At 52.9% G+C, this 15,521-nt stretch overlaps 1 protein-coding gene across 1 annotated transcript; it reads right to left on the bottom strand.

Moving 5' to 3' along the window:
* Positions 1-4,259: 4,259 nt before the first annotated feature.
* On the bottom strand, positions 4,260-5,485 carry LOC123041036 (protein PELPK1). The gene has a single exon (XM_044463737.1). The coding sequence runs from the start codon at positions 5,428-5,430 to the stop codon at positions 4,558-4,560; it is 873 nt and encodes a 290-aa protein (XP_044319672.1). The 5' UTR covers positions 5,431-5,485; the 3' UTR covers positions 4,260-4,557.
* Positions 5,486-15,521: the final 10,036 nt, after the last annotated feature.

The raw sequence follows: 15,521 nt of genomic DNA, 5'->3' as shown, positions 1-15,521 counted from the left end.
CCAAGTGAATCTGGCACCAATCCGGTCAATCTCGCGGAGGCCAAGGTCGGCAATGAAGTCATTGAACATCTGCATCCAGGCAAAGCAGACATTGGAATTGCTCTTGTCCTCCGCCACGCGGAGGAGGTTAAAATCGCCACCAACCACCACCGGGAGGGGGGCCGAGGAAATCTTCCGGTGGAACTCCTCGAGGAAGGCGGCAGACCGACTATGGTCTGCGGGCCCGTAGACAATGATGACCTCCCACTTGAAGTTGAGAGACCTCTCGAAGAGCTCCATGCTCACAAAGAACTCCCCCCGGTCCATGCTGCCCACCTCAAAGGTGGCATCCTTTACGCCTAAAAGGATGCCACCCGAGTGTCCGGCGCTCCCACTAGAAGGGAGCCAATGCTACGCAAAGAGGTGGGAGCTCAGACGGTCAAGCTCAGGAAGCGAGAATTCAAGACGCATGGTTTCCTGGATGGCAACAATGTCAATGTGTTCATCACGCATGTATTCGATGAGTTGGCGGCGTCGGCCATCATGGCCAAAACCGCGGATGTTCCAGAACAGAGCACGCATTAAGGTGCCATTGGGGGGCTGCTTGACCCCAGAACGCGAGAGGCACTTTGGGCACGGAGAGCCGCAGTGCCAGAGCGGGTGCGGCCCCAGATTTTGGCCCCTCCCACCGGGGGAGTGGCACCAATCTGCCGCGGCGCCGCCGGGAGGGTGTTCTCCCCGGAAGAGGGAGGGACAGGGGGCAAGAGGATAGCCGCACGGGCCTCCGTGAGCCTCCCATCCAGGATCTCACCGGCGCGGATCGCCGCAATCTGGACTAAGGGGGGACCGGATTCCCCACGAAAAATGATCGCAGAGTCTGAGGCCACCTTCGCAAGGTTGCCAAGAGGGATCGACTCGAGAGCAGAGAAAGAGCAAGATGAAGCCGAGGGGGGACGGCGGGCGTACCTGGCTCCAGGTTCCGCGCAGAAGCCCGGATCTCGGCCAGCTCTGAGATGGGCAGAGCCGGACTCCCCTCGGGATGAGCAGCATCTAGCCGAGCACTCCGACGAGACGCAGTCATCGGGGAGGAGGCCGATCGGCCACGGCGAGAGTAGGCAGCTGACCGAGGAGTAGGTGGCTGGGCGGCCACGGGAGTGGTCACCCTGGCCTCCCCATCCGTGGTCAGGGCCCCAGCGGGAGAGGCCAGAAGAGCGGGCCCGGCGCAGCTGAGGAGGGTCGGTGTCGGGGTCGGAGCCAAGGGAGGGAGCAGCAGAGGCAGGAGAGCCTCGCGGAGAGGAGGCTGAGCGGCCGCGGGGGGGGGGACGCCGGAGGGTGGGCGTCGGCCACCGAGGCTACAACCACCTCAAGAGGAGCCAACGGCTCAGACTGCAGCAGACTGGGATCCGGAGTGGGAGCCAGGAGGAGGGCCAACTCCGGACCCAGTGTGACGAGAGCCGCCGATGAGGGAGAGCGTGGGGAAGAAGCCGGGCAGACGACCAGGCCGACACTGGAGATGTCACTCGCCTCGGAGGAAGTCGCCGCTGAAACCGGGGGGCCGCCGAGAGCCTGGAGGGGCGCGGCCTGGCGACCCTTGCCCCCGGCTGCCGAAGGCGGAGGCGAGGGGGAAGGGGAGCGGGAGTCCTCCGACCCCCCCCCCTCGTCGTCGGAGTGGTGCGAGCGAGCATGGTGACGACCGCGGTAGTCTCCGTCGGCCCTCGGGTTACCACCAGGGAGGCCGGCGTCCAAGGAGCAGGGGCGGCCGACGTGGTTGGGAGGCTCAGGGGAGATCCTGAGGTCGAAGCCCTGGTCGTTGAAGAAAACTCGGACGGTGGTGCGGAGCTTGGAGGAGTCGAGGCACTTGACCTTGACCCGGACCTCCTCCTCCTTGCGCAGCGAGAGCTCATCGACCACCACCACCTTGCCCAAGAGGCGGGACATCTGGCGGATGACGAGCTCAGACCGCGCAATATCAGGAAGGCCGGCGACAAGGATCCAAGCGGTGTCGAGAACGGCCACCGCCTGGGCATCAAGGATCGGCTCGGATATGTCGACAACCAGCTGGTTGAGAGCGAGCGTGATCCGGCCACTGCGGGTCGCATAGCCGTAGCTGACAGAGTCGGAGAAGACGTCGGTGAAGATGTGGCCAGCGGTGGGGGTGACAGCCCAGTCCCACTGGCGGCGGTAGAGGTGGTTCAGCTCAGCCTCGATCATCTCGAGGGAGGCCACCCCGTCCACCACAGTGACGACCGCCTGGAGGGTCGGCGAAGGTGGCGGAACATCAGGGACCTCGAGGTGGAAGAAGCCAAGCCCCTCGATGCCGTGGCCGTACATCATGAGCTCCGACACATCGGTCTATCGGGGCACAGGAGAGCAGGGTGCCCCGGATCCTTGCAGAGGTAGCATCATTGGGGGTTGACACAGTTGACCTGAGAGTGGCCCCCACTCCACAGTTGAAGCAGGGGGGGCGAGGGAGGCCGGAGACGGGCCCGGGGGTGGTGGAGGAACCCGGGGCCGCCGAGGGGGGCACGGGCGGGCGCCGCGGGCACCCCTGCGCTTCTTCTTCTTGGCCGGACCCGGACGTCCACAAGCAGCGCCACCACCCGTGGTCGGGGCCGAGGGCGCGGCCGAAGCCGCATGGGGCGGCACATAGCGGTGGGGAGCATCAAACGGCGGGGGGCCTGAGCGCGGGGGAGGCTAGCCGAGCAGGCCGAGATGGGGAGGGCGAGCGCCCCTGGCACGGAGGAGGGGACGGGGAGTGACAGCGCGCACGCCAGTCGCCCGAGGCGGCCGGGTGGGGGGAGCGGGAACGACCCCGGACTTCCCGGCGGGAAGGGGAGCGGCGGCCCTCCCGCAGTTCCCTGAGCTCCCGACGGAGCTCTTCTTCGCGCCTCAGGGAGTCTGGGGAGGGGCGCGAGCTTTCCTGGCGGTCACCGGCCCGACACTAGGAGCGAACCGCCCCATCGCCCCACTCCCGCGGCATGGGGGACGCGGCAGGGAGGGGGGACGCGGGCGGCGCGGTGGGGCTGGAAGCCGGAGGCGAGGGGGGAAGGCGTCGGACGGGGGGAGGGATGGTGTCGGGGGAGATTGGGTCGGCGCCGTGGGGGATCGGGTCAGGGGGACGGGATGAGGCGGCGGAGAGGAGAACAGGGGGGCAAGGGAGGCCACAGGGCAACCAGATCAAGCAAACTGTCTCCCTGGGCTGATTGGCAGCCCAGGGGGAGGGGGGCAGGCCACCCGACAGGCCATGCTGCAGGGACGGGCCGGGGCCCAGGAGCCCAGGAGCGAGGGCGGCCTGGCCCACGAGGCGGGCACGCACCCTCGCCCGAAGGGATTCCCTGCCCAGGGCAGGCGCCGCCGTCGCCGCCGGCACGAGCCGGCAGGTCACCGGGAGGGGAGCACGCAACGCAGAATCGCATGTCCGACGTCCCGAAACAAGCTATGAAGGGGCGGAAGGGAGAGAATCTCGTGGGCACCGCCGACGCCGGTGGAGGAGACAGGGCCGCAGAGGGCAGGGGGGCACCGGCCGGACCGCCGCCGTCGGGCGACACCAGGAGGAGCGGGCAGCCCCCCGGTCAGAGCGGCCAGCCACGCCCCAGGTGAGACCGCGCCGGCGGCGAGCCGCGCCACCAGCCAAGGCCCTGCCTTTGGCACCGTCCGCCCGAGGCTGGCTCGAGGGCGTCGACGGTGGCCGCGACACCCGCGAGGCGGCGGCAGAACCCCGCACGAGGGGGGCTCAGCCACCAGCCCGGCAAAGCACCACGGCGCGGCGAGGGACCGAGGCGGAGGGGGCGGAGGGGGAAGCGGGCGGCGGGAAGGGCTCGTCATCCGCGCAGTCGGACCATCGGAAGCGGGGCGCGGAGGGCGCCACGGGCCCGACCAACGCCGGAGCGGGCGGGGGGAGGGGCTGCTGCGGCCGCGCCAGGGCGGGGGGCACACCGGCCGGCACGGAAGGAGCGGAGGCGGAGGGAGCATCGGGGAGGGGGGGTGCGGCGCCGGCGCCGCCGTCCGAATCGCCAGAGACGCCCATCAGAAGTGCTTATTTCAACCTGGTTGCAATCCCCGGTGCTAGCTTTTGGTTAGAGACGTTGTTATCTTATCATGCTTCGGATGAAACCTGGGCTTTCAGGTCTTCTCTACTACTAATACAAAAGACCAAAAAGAAAAATGTGTCTGCGCAAAAATAAAATTTGTCCTAGGCGCGCATAATATAGCCAAAACATAAGAAGTGTTTAGTGACGCACATATGTGAATCCAAACACAAAATCCGATCCAATATAAAATAAACTCCAAACACAAAAACATATTCATATGTACATATCATATACATCGTGTATACATGTAAAGGGAAGATGGAAAAAGATTGAGCAGCTGCACCATGCAACACCTCGCAGACAGAACACTCCGGTCGGGAACTAGAGCTCAGGCTCTAACGGCATGTACACAACACGAGCGCGCGCACATATAGTGTATACTAGTATAACAATCACACGCGCGCGCGCGCACACACACATACACATGTATAGTACTGTATAGATTAATACTTAGATAACATGCAGTACGTGGATGTAGCTAGTCCGATCATGGCTTGGTCTTTGGCTCCGGAAAGTGGAACTCGGGCTTCGGAGGCAGCTCGGCTTTGGGGGGCAGCGGCATTTCGTGCTTCGGGACCTCTGGCACAGCAGGGTGCGGTAACTCGGGCTCTTTCGGCACCTCAGGGTGCGGCACATGGGGCTCCGATGGCACCTCTGGCACGCCATGGTGTGGCACTTCAGGCTTCGGCAACTCTGGCATCGCAGAGTGCGGCAGCTCAGGCTCCTTTGGTACCTCCGACACGACAGGGTGTGACACCTCCGGCATGACAGGGCGTGGCAGATCGAGCTCCTTTGGCACCTCCGGTACGATTGGGTGTGGCCCTTGAGTCTCCTTTGGCACCTCAGGCACAACCGGATGCGGCAGTTCAGGCTTTGGGATCTCGGGCATAGCAGGGTGCGGTGGCAGCTCATGCTTTGGCACCTCCGGCACCTTGGGGTGTGTTACTTCAGGCTCCTTTGGCACGATGGGGTGTGGCGCTTCAGTGTCCTTTGGCACCTCCGGCACAGCCGGATGCGGCAGTTCAGGCTTGGGGAGCTCGGGCATAGCAGGGTGTGGTGGAAGCTCGTGCTTTGGCATCTCCGGCACCACGGGGTGTGGCACTTCAGGCTCCTTTGGTGTCTCCGGCACCACGGGGTGTGGCACTTCGGGCACGAGAGGGTGCGGTGGTTCAGGCTTTGGCAGCTCAGGCATGGCAGGGTGCAGCGGGAGTTGGGGCTTTGGCAGCTCCGTGACGATCGGATGTGGTGGATTCTCCTTCTTGGGCACAGCCTCCTCTAGGTGCCGCGCTGCACTGCTCATGGAGCTGCATGAGAGCAGCAGCGCCACAAGGAAGACAAGGAAGGTGTTCTTGCACAACATGGTTGAGGCCGTACGTGTGTGCTTCTGGTTCTTGGTGTGATGGCTGGGAAATAGAAGAAGGCTGGTATTTATAGCCAAAATGCTACACCCTACATGCAGCCGGGCGGGTATAACATGCATGCATGTTTGCGGTAGACACTAGTAGTGTTCTGAACTTTGGTGCCTTGGTGGCCTGGTAGGTCACCTGCATCTCGGTGGTTGTTTACTCACTTCCTCTGCCTATCCATCTCTTGTTATGTGTAGTTAAATTAGTTTAGAATATTGAGGAGACATGAGTGATGACATGATATGGTCGGTGAAACATTTCAAGCTCTAATTGTTTGTTTACTTTGCTCTAAAAATAGGCTCTAAGATTGTACCTCCAGATCGCATCTCACGAAGCTCCTAACCCTCCTGCTCCCCTGCGGCGCCGCCGCGCTGCACCGGAGCGCCCCCACCGGCCGTCTCTCGTTCACTCCGGCGCACAGCCCCTCCCCGCCACCGCCGCCAGGGGCGTCGCAGGCAAAGACTGTGTGCCGCAGTGGCGGGGGCGGCGTTTCTCCTCGGCCAACGATTCTGTTAGGACGGCGGCGGTCCATGATGGCCGGATCTACAACAGTGGTGCGGGGCGGCGGCGGCCAGGCAGGCGGCGGCGGCCAGGCAGGCGGCGGCGTTCAGCGGCGGCTGCTTGGGCATACGATCTGGGTCCAGATGGCTTCGGGCGGGCCGCACTTGCTGATGTCATGTATCGTCCCTTCAACGGCATGTTGCCCCTGGGATCGACTCGCTTCACGAGGACTTCGGGGACTCCGTCCTTGGGCGTGGCGGTGGTGGCCGCCTCCTTCACCGGAGATGGTCAGCCTGAGGTTGGGTGGTCTGATCTCCAGATCCGTCATCTAGTCCCGGCTGCGAGTTGGGTAGGCAGAGTTGCCAGTAAAAACCGAGCCGATGGCGGTGTCTTGCGTCGTTACCATGATGAAGGCATCATCGTGTAACTTATGTCGACTCACTCGTGCTGCTTCGGGGAAAACCCTAAGATCTAGACATCCAGATCGGACGATGGCGTTACTGCGGTGTCGTTACTCTATTGGGAGCATCATTTGTGGATCAGCGCTGGAAGACAGAGGCAGGAGGTGGAGCGACTAATTAAGTCTTGCACGAAGCATCGGTGGATATGTCAAGTCATGCCTGGCTGGTAGGTGCTACGTTGTGTCATGCCTGGTCGGCAGGTGCTACGCACAACAGATCTTTCAGAGTCTTCGCGTCTTGATGAATGTGCGCAGGGCGGTAGCGCCGTAGTGGCGTCGACAGATGTCTGGATTGGCAAGGATGATGTGAATCTCTATCCTAAAGATGGGTCAGCGGTCCGAGGATGATGTCTGCTTCTGGCTTCTAAAACGTGTGCATGTGGTGCGCGCTTTAGATCTACTGCACCGGCTATTGGTCCCAACACGTTATGTGGATGGATCGGCGACGATACCAGTTTTAGATATGTGAGGTGAGAGCACTTCACATTATCGAGTTTATAGGTGTGAGTGGTTACTTTGGGTGGCTTGATGTATTTTCTTGTCAGTCATTTGTGAAATAATTAATGAAGATTGGTTTGCATCGATTGATGCAGAGGTCGGGGGTTTAGCCTCCTTTTCCCAAAAAAAAAAAGATTGTACCGGAACCTGCTGTCCAAATGTAGCATATGAATACATGCTACTCAGCCTACACACCGAGATATCCTGTGCTACAGCGAACCTAAACGCAAGTGTTTTTGGATGACTCGATAACTGGTCGCTCGGTTCTGCAGCGCAGCTGCACCTATCTCGTCGAACTGGCTGATCTCCTGAAGAGGCCATACATCAGTCCCTAGTTGGCCGTTTGGTGATGGATTGAGCGCGCACGCGCTCGCGTAGGAGCGTCCGTCGCCGTACCGCGGTGTCAGGTCACTCTGACGCACGGTCGACCTGGTACGGCAGGTGTTAGGTCACCACTCACCGGCGAACGGCTGTGGTCAGGAAACATCCCCGTGCCCTTTATTTTGACATGTTTATTGTGGTGGTTGTGCTTGATTAGGGTTAGCTAGCTCCACGTCACCGAGCTCCGTAGTCAGAGATCGCATGCAATCTATCATGTGGATGTGGGATGTGTCTATCGGCAAGGCGGTTGCTTTGTTGCAAGTTGAGCAGAAAACGACTTGCGGGTATATTAGTTGGGAGCAGTGAGTGCTGATCAGCATACCTTCTTCTTTTTTATCAGATGAGCAGACTTGCAGGTCAAGGACAAGCTGCTGAGATACTCCATGGTGTTATGAACTATATTTGACTTCGCTAGTTCCGAATCGAGTTGAAAATGACTATTCCATGACGTGACCATCCCTTCTTCAAGCAACTTAAAGCTACCTAACTCCTCAGGTACCAAAGCCAGACGCACACAAATATCTTCAGGTACCTCATTGTATTTTGGATCGATTTTTTTACATAAATTTAAGTTGTATGTAGCAAAAATAGTACAAGAGTATTTTTGACACTCCATTCAAAACTACTTTCGAATGCAAATCTAGCAAATACACTTTTTATAACATATTACTTGATACCCTGAATGCATGGCGCTTTAGGAGAAGTACGTTAACCGAAGCTACGTAACAAAATGACTATATATTGTTAACTCCTTCTCGTTTTGTTATACATTACTTTCGGCGTCACGTTTACTCCCCATATAAAAACAAGAATATCTCTCGCAAAAATAAGTTATAATTTATGCAAAATAATCAATATTGGAAATAACAGTCACTAACTTCATTAGCACACCTTGTTGGTTTAGACCCCATTTGGAACATTTTTGTTAATCAAATGGGTGAAAAACTATATCTTGTAAGTACCTTTAATGAAGATTTTTTATTTTTATTATGTTGGGATATAACAACATAATGTTGCATGTATTTTTTAGTTGTTGTGACAAAGGTTATAAAGATTTGTAGATGTCAGATAGGTTAAATCTATTGCCCGCAAAAAAAGATCTCCTTCTTTTGTTTGTTGAATGAAATTTAAACTTGCTTACCATCCAATATTTCTCACCTCCTTATTTGCTTTGGAACATGAAAATGTTTCCACCATTCACATCAACTTTGGCTAAGAAAAAGAAGAAAAAAAACAGCCTATTTTGTATGGCAAAATAGGCATCCGCCTTCGAGTTTTTGCAGGAACATCTGAAAAAAATAGCCGCAGAAAACTTATTTGTAAAAATAAAATCACCAATAGTATATAGGTGATGTTTTTGACTTATGTCTAGAAATTTATTAAAACTCTGACTGTTGATATTGTTTTAAACAATTATATAGAAACTTTGAAAATGTCATTAGTTTATTTTTTTGACTTATGTGTAGATTTGTCGAAAAGTATTTTGAAAATGTCATTAGTTTATTTTATTGTTAGTTGCAAGGAAGGTGCTCTGTCAATTTCAAAGGCAAAAAATTATAGAGTGACCAGGCTTATTGAGGAAACTAGACCGAAAGCCAAAAAAAGGTAAAACAACACCGCTAGGCATTGACCAAGCTAGACCACCAGCACCAACGTGACCGTAGCCCGAGGAGTAGTGAGCAGAATCTTCGGAAAACGCCTCCAATGAGGAAAATAACGTCGCAGTCACCAACATTGACCCCTGTTGAAAACCAAGCTTTCACTCTGAACTGTACATAACCATCTAGCCAAACTTTGGTGAAGAATGCGGTAACACAAAAAAAGCCCCAAGCTTTCGACCTACTTTGGACCGTCAATTAATGTCCAAAGCACCACTTGTCGGTGTCAAAACCGGCGGATCTCGGGTAGGGGGTCCCGAACTGTGCGTCTTAGGATCAATTGTAACAGGAGGCAAGGGACACGATGTTTTACCCAGGTTCGGGCCCTCTCGATGGAGGTAAAACCCTACATCCTGCTTGATTAATATTGATGATATGGGTAGTACAAGAGTAGATCTACCACGAGATCGTAGAGGCTAAACCCTAAAAGCTAGCCTATGGTATGATTGTTGTTGTATATGTCTATCGACTAGCCTGGCCCTGGTTTATATAATGCACCAGAGGCCTAGGATAACAAGAGTCCTAGCCGAATACGCCGGTGGGGGAGGAGTCCTTGTCTTGATCGCCAAGTCTTGTTGATTCTTCCTTGTATGTGGCAGCTGTCCGGACTGGCCCATGAGTATACGGCCATGGGGGTCATCGGCCCAATCCAACTGATCGGGAGATGACGCGTTGAGTACCCCCTAGTCCAGGACACCGTCAGTAGCCCCCTGAACCGGTCTTCAAGTTAGGGACGCTCCTCGATTCTTTCGAACTGTTCTTCATCTTTGGTTGCCGGTCTTGAAAACTGGTTCAACAAATCTTCTCATCTTCTATCTTGAGGATCGCCGAAATGCATTCGACGAGTTTACGCGTTGGGCATCCGAGGATCCCCTTTAAGTTTACGGCCTTTATCAATGCCTTGTTATTTTTATGCCATGCCTCGGGTTTGAAGTTGTTCCCGGGTGGGAAGGTCCTCTTGCGTCCGAGCTCCAACGTCGGACTGCATTCGAGGTATCTTTTGCAGCCGAGCACCAATGCCGGACTGCTTCCCAGCTCTAACGCCGGACTATGTATCTGAGCTCCAACGCCGAACTGTATCCGAGCTCCAACGCCGGACTTTATCCGAGGTGTCATAAATCACCTTGGTTCAAAGAAGTTTGAAGGAGTTTAACCGAGCTTAACGCCGGAAATGCCCTCTAAGGAGCCAGCCACTTGCATCCGAGCTATATGTCGAACTACTTCCGAGGTGGTTAAGCACCTCGGTCGTCGGCTGATTTTTGGTCAATGTTTTTTATTGATGTAATTTATTCTCTGACGAGATATATAGCCAGTAGCCCTCAAGGTATGTATCGGTCTAAAAACCGAGATGCACCTGAAGGATGACATAAGACCGCTGATCCCCGTAGCCACTGAGACTCAGGTTGATTTGCAAAATCGGTCTGAGGATCAAGTCCTAGCTCGGCAGAATACTTCGGGACACAAAAAGCGGCATGATCAGTCCTCGAGATTCAGGTTGGGTGCGGCTGACCAACCTGAGGATCAAAATCTCCTCGGAAACTGTATTGCACTTAAGATTTTCTGCATAGAACAAGCAATGCAGTAGCCCCCGAGACACTGGTCGGGTGGCAACACCAGATCAGGGGATCAATGTGCCCCTTTAATATTTGTAAATAATAAGCCTGAAGCCCAGTAGCCCCCGAGCCTTAATGCGGGCACGGGTGGCCGAATTAAGGATCAATATCCATAGTAAAATCACAAATTATGTGTAATGATTCAATGTATCCAAGTACTTTATGTCATTAATGCTCGGATCCGCATTGTACAAAACTTTGTTGACCGACCATGGGCTTTAACCTCCTCGGCCGGTAGCCGAGGAGTGTTTGTCCTACTTTATAAAGTCTTTATGAGGGCAAAGATTTACAACAAACAAGGGAATCTGGCCATACGGTTTTATAAACAAAGGTACGCGGAGAGACATGTTATATTACTGTTTAACAGAAGAAATGTCTTCCAAAGAAAATAGTCCCGCTATCGGTTCCTTTCTTTGGGTTGTCATGCTAAGCATGATCATGAAACCTCAGCTCCAATGTAAGAGCAAAATATCGAGGATTTAGTTTGGGAGGCCAGTTAATAGCCCCCGGTAGTGTTCGGCGACAATCGAGGTCAAGCCGTAAACACTTCGGCCATTGTTATGAATGGCCCGTTGTTTAACGCCGTCATCGGATCGCCGACCAGTTTACGCTTATTGTGACAGTCAGTTTTCGGCTTTCTCCATTGAGGTGCTTAACCATGTGAGCTGGAAGCACAATCGCAGTGGTTCTCCCTTTGCACACCTAGCCGAACAAAGCGGAACATAGGAGGCAAGCGCAGGAGCCGGGCAACCCAACTATTGACCGAATACACAATTCGAAACCGATGCATATATAGCAATATCCGAGAATGTTTTTGCCGAATCTCTAAAGGTGTCCGGCGTTGCACTGCGAGACTTGTGCTAAAAACACACAAATAGTTTAAAAGTGCCAAAATCTTGGAAAACCAAAAAACGTCAGTAAAAACATGACGTTCGAACAAGATCAAGTGTTCGGTGCCAATCCGAAAATTGGACTGTAGAAAAAAAAGTGCTTCTGCCGTGCTTTAACATGACACATCCTATCTCAAGACGTCAAGTGGGTCAGCCTACGGATTAGTCAAGTTTAGAAAACTAAACTCTAGCGATTTCGAGAGAGAAATTAGGCTCCTCGGCTAGTGACCGCACACTCGTGTCGAGAAAAGGAGTGATAAATAATAAAAACTTTGCAAGGACTAAGAAGAAAAACACTTAGTATGAAACGGCTCAAATAACATAAGGGCCCCCAAGTGACTTGGGTAAAAGTTGACTATATAATGTAAGGTGACATGTAGAATGCCTTCTAGCCGGATTGTAGATCGTTTGTCATAGCGGACCTTTTCGCTTCGACCTCAGGACCCAATAGTCCGGAGTGTGTCCGAATACCTTGGTGGTTATATAAGAACCATGGTATGCATGGAGACAAGGTGTAGGGGTCATTAGTGATGTATCAGACAAGTGCCCAACTAGTTATGTTATATTACATGGGTAGTAAAAAACATCTTCCAGGGAGAATAGTTCCGTTAAGGGTTCCTTTCGCTGGGATGCATGCCCTAAAGTGCATGTCAAAGCTGCTATGAAAGCAGAAAATCATCTGGGGGCAGATGGATAAATAATTAAAAATCATCTTTTAGTTCACCGACCGAATATTCCCTTAAGAACGCTAGCTTTCGGCTTCACCTAGTCTGAGGTACACATCCGGCTGACCCGGCAGTAACAATCGCAGAGGTGCTCCCTTTACCACCTAGCCGAACAATCGGGAACGTAGGGGTAAGCACAGGAGCCAGGCAACCCAGCTTGGTCAAAACATAAGTCATATCGATGCATATAATAGTGAATAAAAGGTACATGCGGAAGTGTGACACATGTGTTGGGCATAAAGCCCGTATTAATAAGCTTCTGTTAAAGAAGCCTCCAGGTATAATGAGCGCGGGTAGCGCGTCAAGTATGTGCAAACAAAGTTTGGACAAGGAAAATTTTTACAAGCAACTTTTTTTCCAAAAAAAGTATAATGCTTGGTCGAACCGAACACAAGTTACAAATTTAAAACTTTGAGCATGAAGACAACTTAGCTGGTTAATGTGTTCGGTATTGATGACGCGGTCCAAGCTTGATGCGGGACAAGGTTCCATCCCAGAGCCGGTCCCGAGGTGGCGAAGCAAAGAGCTCGGCACTCCGAAGTGGTGACATAGCACGGTCAATGCAGGATGGCAGGGTGATGCAGAAGTCCCCGGCATGGGGTAATGAAGTGTTGACGAAGCCCCCCGTCCAGCCGAGGTGGCGCAAAAGGATATAGTCCGGCTGGATCATTTTCCTGTGCACAAAAAATAGTGCAGACCGGGGATAATAGTAATAATAGGAATTAAAAAAATGTTGCATAATAAATAATTTATGCAAAGTGAGTAGTAAAAGAAAAATATGGCCTGGCGCCGAAGTCGATGTCGATGCAGGTCGTCGGCGTAATGCAATAAAGGCGTGGCAAAGCCTGGATTCACAGGTCGGTCCGAGTTCCGGATGCGGCGTTCGCCAAACTGTGTACGGAAACTGACCGAACCATCATGCGACCGTCGATAATGCGGCCACCATTTGATAGATCTGTGTACATATGCTGGACTAACCAGAGTAATAATTCCTTGGGAAAAATTTAACCCAAACAAGCAAAAAGAAAAACTAGGATTAATAGCACCTGGTTTATTTGTTGTAGCAATCCGAAGGAAGGTGATTCTCAAAATTGGGACTCGATCCACGCACCCATGCCTGGTCGGCTAGTGACGCCGAAGTGTCCGGAGTAGGTTCGCGTGATGGACGCCAGCTTGAAGAAGCAATAGTGCGGCCCTGCCGATGCAGGTCGTGACGTGGTCGATGCCAGCTTGATGAAGCGACCGTGCGGCGATGCCGGTATGCCCGCTCCGTGTAATCCGTGGGGCGGCGATGTTGGTGATGATTTATCCTTCGCGATGTCGGACTCTTGTTCGGCTTGCCAAGATGATGATCCGAAGAAGTTGAGCTTGGGTCAACAAAGTGACGACGTGTCTAGCGCAGGTCGGCAGCCGTGGAGCAATATTGTCGGACTGGTTTGACACCAGCATGATGTTGAAGATCATGTTCAAAAGATATTAAAGTTAGCGGGATGTGTTCGGGAAGAAAACAAAATACCCCATACAAAACTTCCTTCAAAAAGGATGTCTGAAATCCCGTTCATAAAAAAGACGAACTCGGGTCAGATTCGTTTTCGCTCAGAAAACAGATCCAAAAAATGATGCACTAATCGGAAGTTTTCCGGAGTTTGAACGGTCGGATCGAGCTGAATTTTTGGCAGGTGGTAGATAAGGGAATTCCGCAGCAAATCAACGGTTGGATCCTCCAAAGGACATCCGAGCTAGATGCTGCATACCACGCCCTAAACTCGTCCGGATTCTCGTCCAGATTCAACAGGGCTTCGGTATATCGAAGATTGCCGGAGATTCCTCCATCGGAACTCGACGAAATTTTTGCAGGGTTGTTGCAGACTTAATTCCGCATAATTCCACCGAAGTAATCGTTTAGACGACACTCGAAGAGGCGGTGGCGGCGGATACAAGTTTGTTGTCCAGAAAAACAGCACGGCCGCCTGAGGGCAATGTTGACGTTGAGCCCCCGAGCTCCATGGATGACTCCTCCATGATCTTGATAGAGATCGGAGTTGGTGTTGATGAAGGCCTTCATCCGAACATGACGATCAAAGGTAGGGCGCAGTCCTCGGTCAAGCCAAGGTGACCAGTCGAGCTGGTGACGAAGAAGTCGACGTCGCAGTTGACCTGCAGTCGAGCCATTGATCCTTTCGCCGATCACACAGCGGAACTCTCAATGAAAGCACCAATGTCGGTGTCAAAACCGGCGGATCTCGGGTAGGGGGTCCCAAACTGTGCGTCTTAGAATCAATGGTAACAGGAGGCAAGGGACACGATGTTTTACCCAGGTTCGGGCCCTCTCGATGGAGGTAAAACCCTACGTCCTGCTTGATTAATATTGATGATATGGGTAGTACAAGAGTAGATCTACCACGAGATCGTAGAGGCTAAACCCTAAAAGCTAGCCTATGATATGATTGTTGTTGTATATGTCTATCGACTAGCCTGGCCCTAGTTTATATAATGCACCAGAGGCCTAGGATAACAAGAGTCCTAGCCGAATACGCCGGTGGGGGAGGAGTCCTTGTCTTGATCGCCAAGTCTTGTTGATTCTTCCTTGTATGCAGCAGCTGTCCGGACTGGCCCATGAGTATACGGCCATGGGGGTCCTCAACCCAATCCAACTGATCGGGAGACGACGCATTGAGTACCCCTAGTCCAGGACACCGTCACCACTTATTTACGACATGAAGGGAGTAGTTTGTTTAAGACTTAAAAACGGTTCAAAAAAACTAGACTATGCCAGCAACACATGCTAATGCTATTTCACTTCTCTTACATGTAAGAAACCCTTTGAAAGACTTTTTGTTTTGTTTGTAATGAACCACTGCTAGCATTTGGATAGTCTTTGTTATCTTGTACTCCCTCCGTCCGGAGTTACTTGTCATCAAAATGGATGAAAATGGATGTATCTAGAACTAAAATACATCTAGATACATCCGTTTCACTGACAAGTATTTTCGGACGGAGGGAGTACTATATTACAGTATATGCTTCTGATGAAACGTGGGCTCATGGGCCTTCTCTGCCAACGCAAAAAACAAACAATTATATTGTCTGAAGCGCATAATGTAGCAAAAACATAAGAAGTATTTACCGATGCACATAAGTAAATCGGAACACAACAGCAATCTGAAACTCCAAACACAAACATATTTATTCACGTGCATATCATATACATCGCGGATGTACATAAAAGGAACAGATCAGTTGCACAATGCAATACCACTCAGACATAACGCTCTCGTCAGGAACTAGAGTACGGGCTCTCACGACATGTACAACACAT

This window comes from Triticum aestivum, chromosome 2B, assembly GCF_018294505.1.
Source record: "Triticum aestivum cultivar Chinese Spring chromosome 2B, IWGSC CS RefSeq v2.1, whole genome shotgun sequence".
Lineage (NCBI taxonomy): Eukaryota > Viridiplantae > Streptophyta > Magnoliopsida > Poales > Poaceae > Triticum > Triticum aestivum.
Note: the sequence above shows the minus strand (reverse complement) of the source record. Positions and strands in the feature narration are given on the sequence as shown.

Bases quoted from the DNA above. Each gene is read 5' to 3' on its own strand.
- LOC123041036 (XM_044463737.1), bottom strand. From the start codon at position 5,430: ATGTTGTGCAAGAACACCTTCCTTGTCTTCCTTGTGGCGCTGCTGCTC.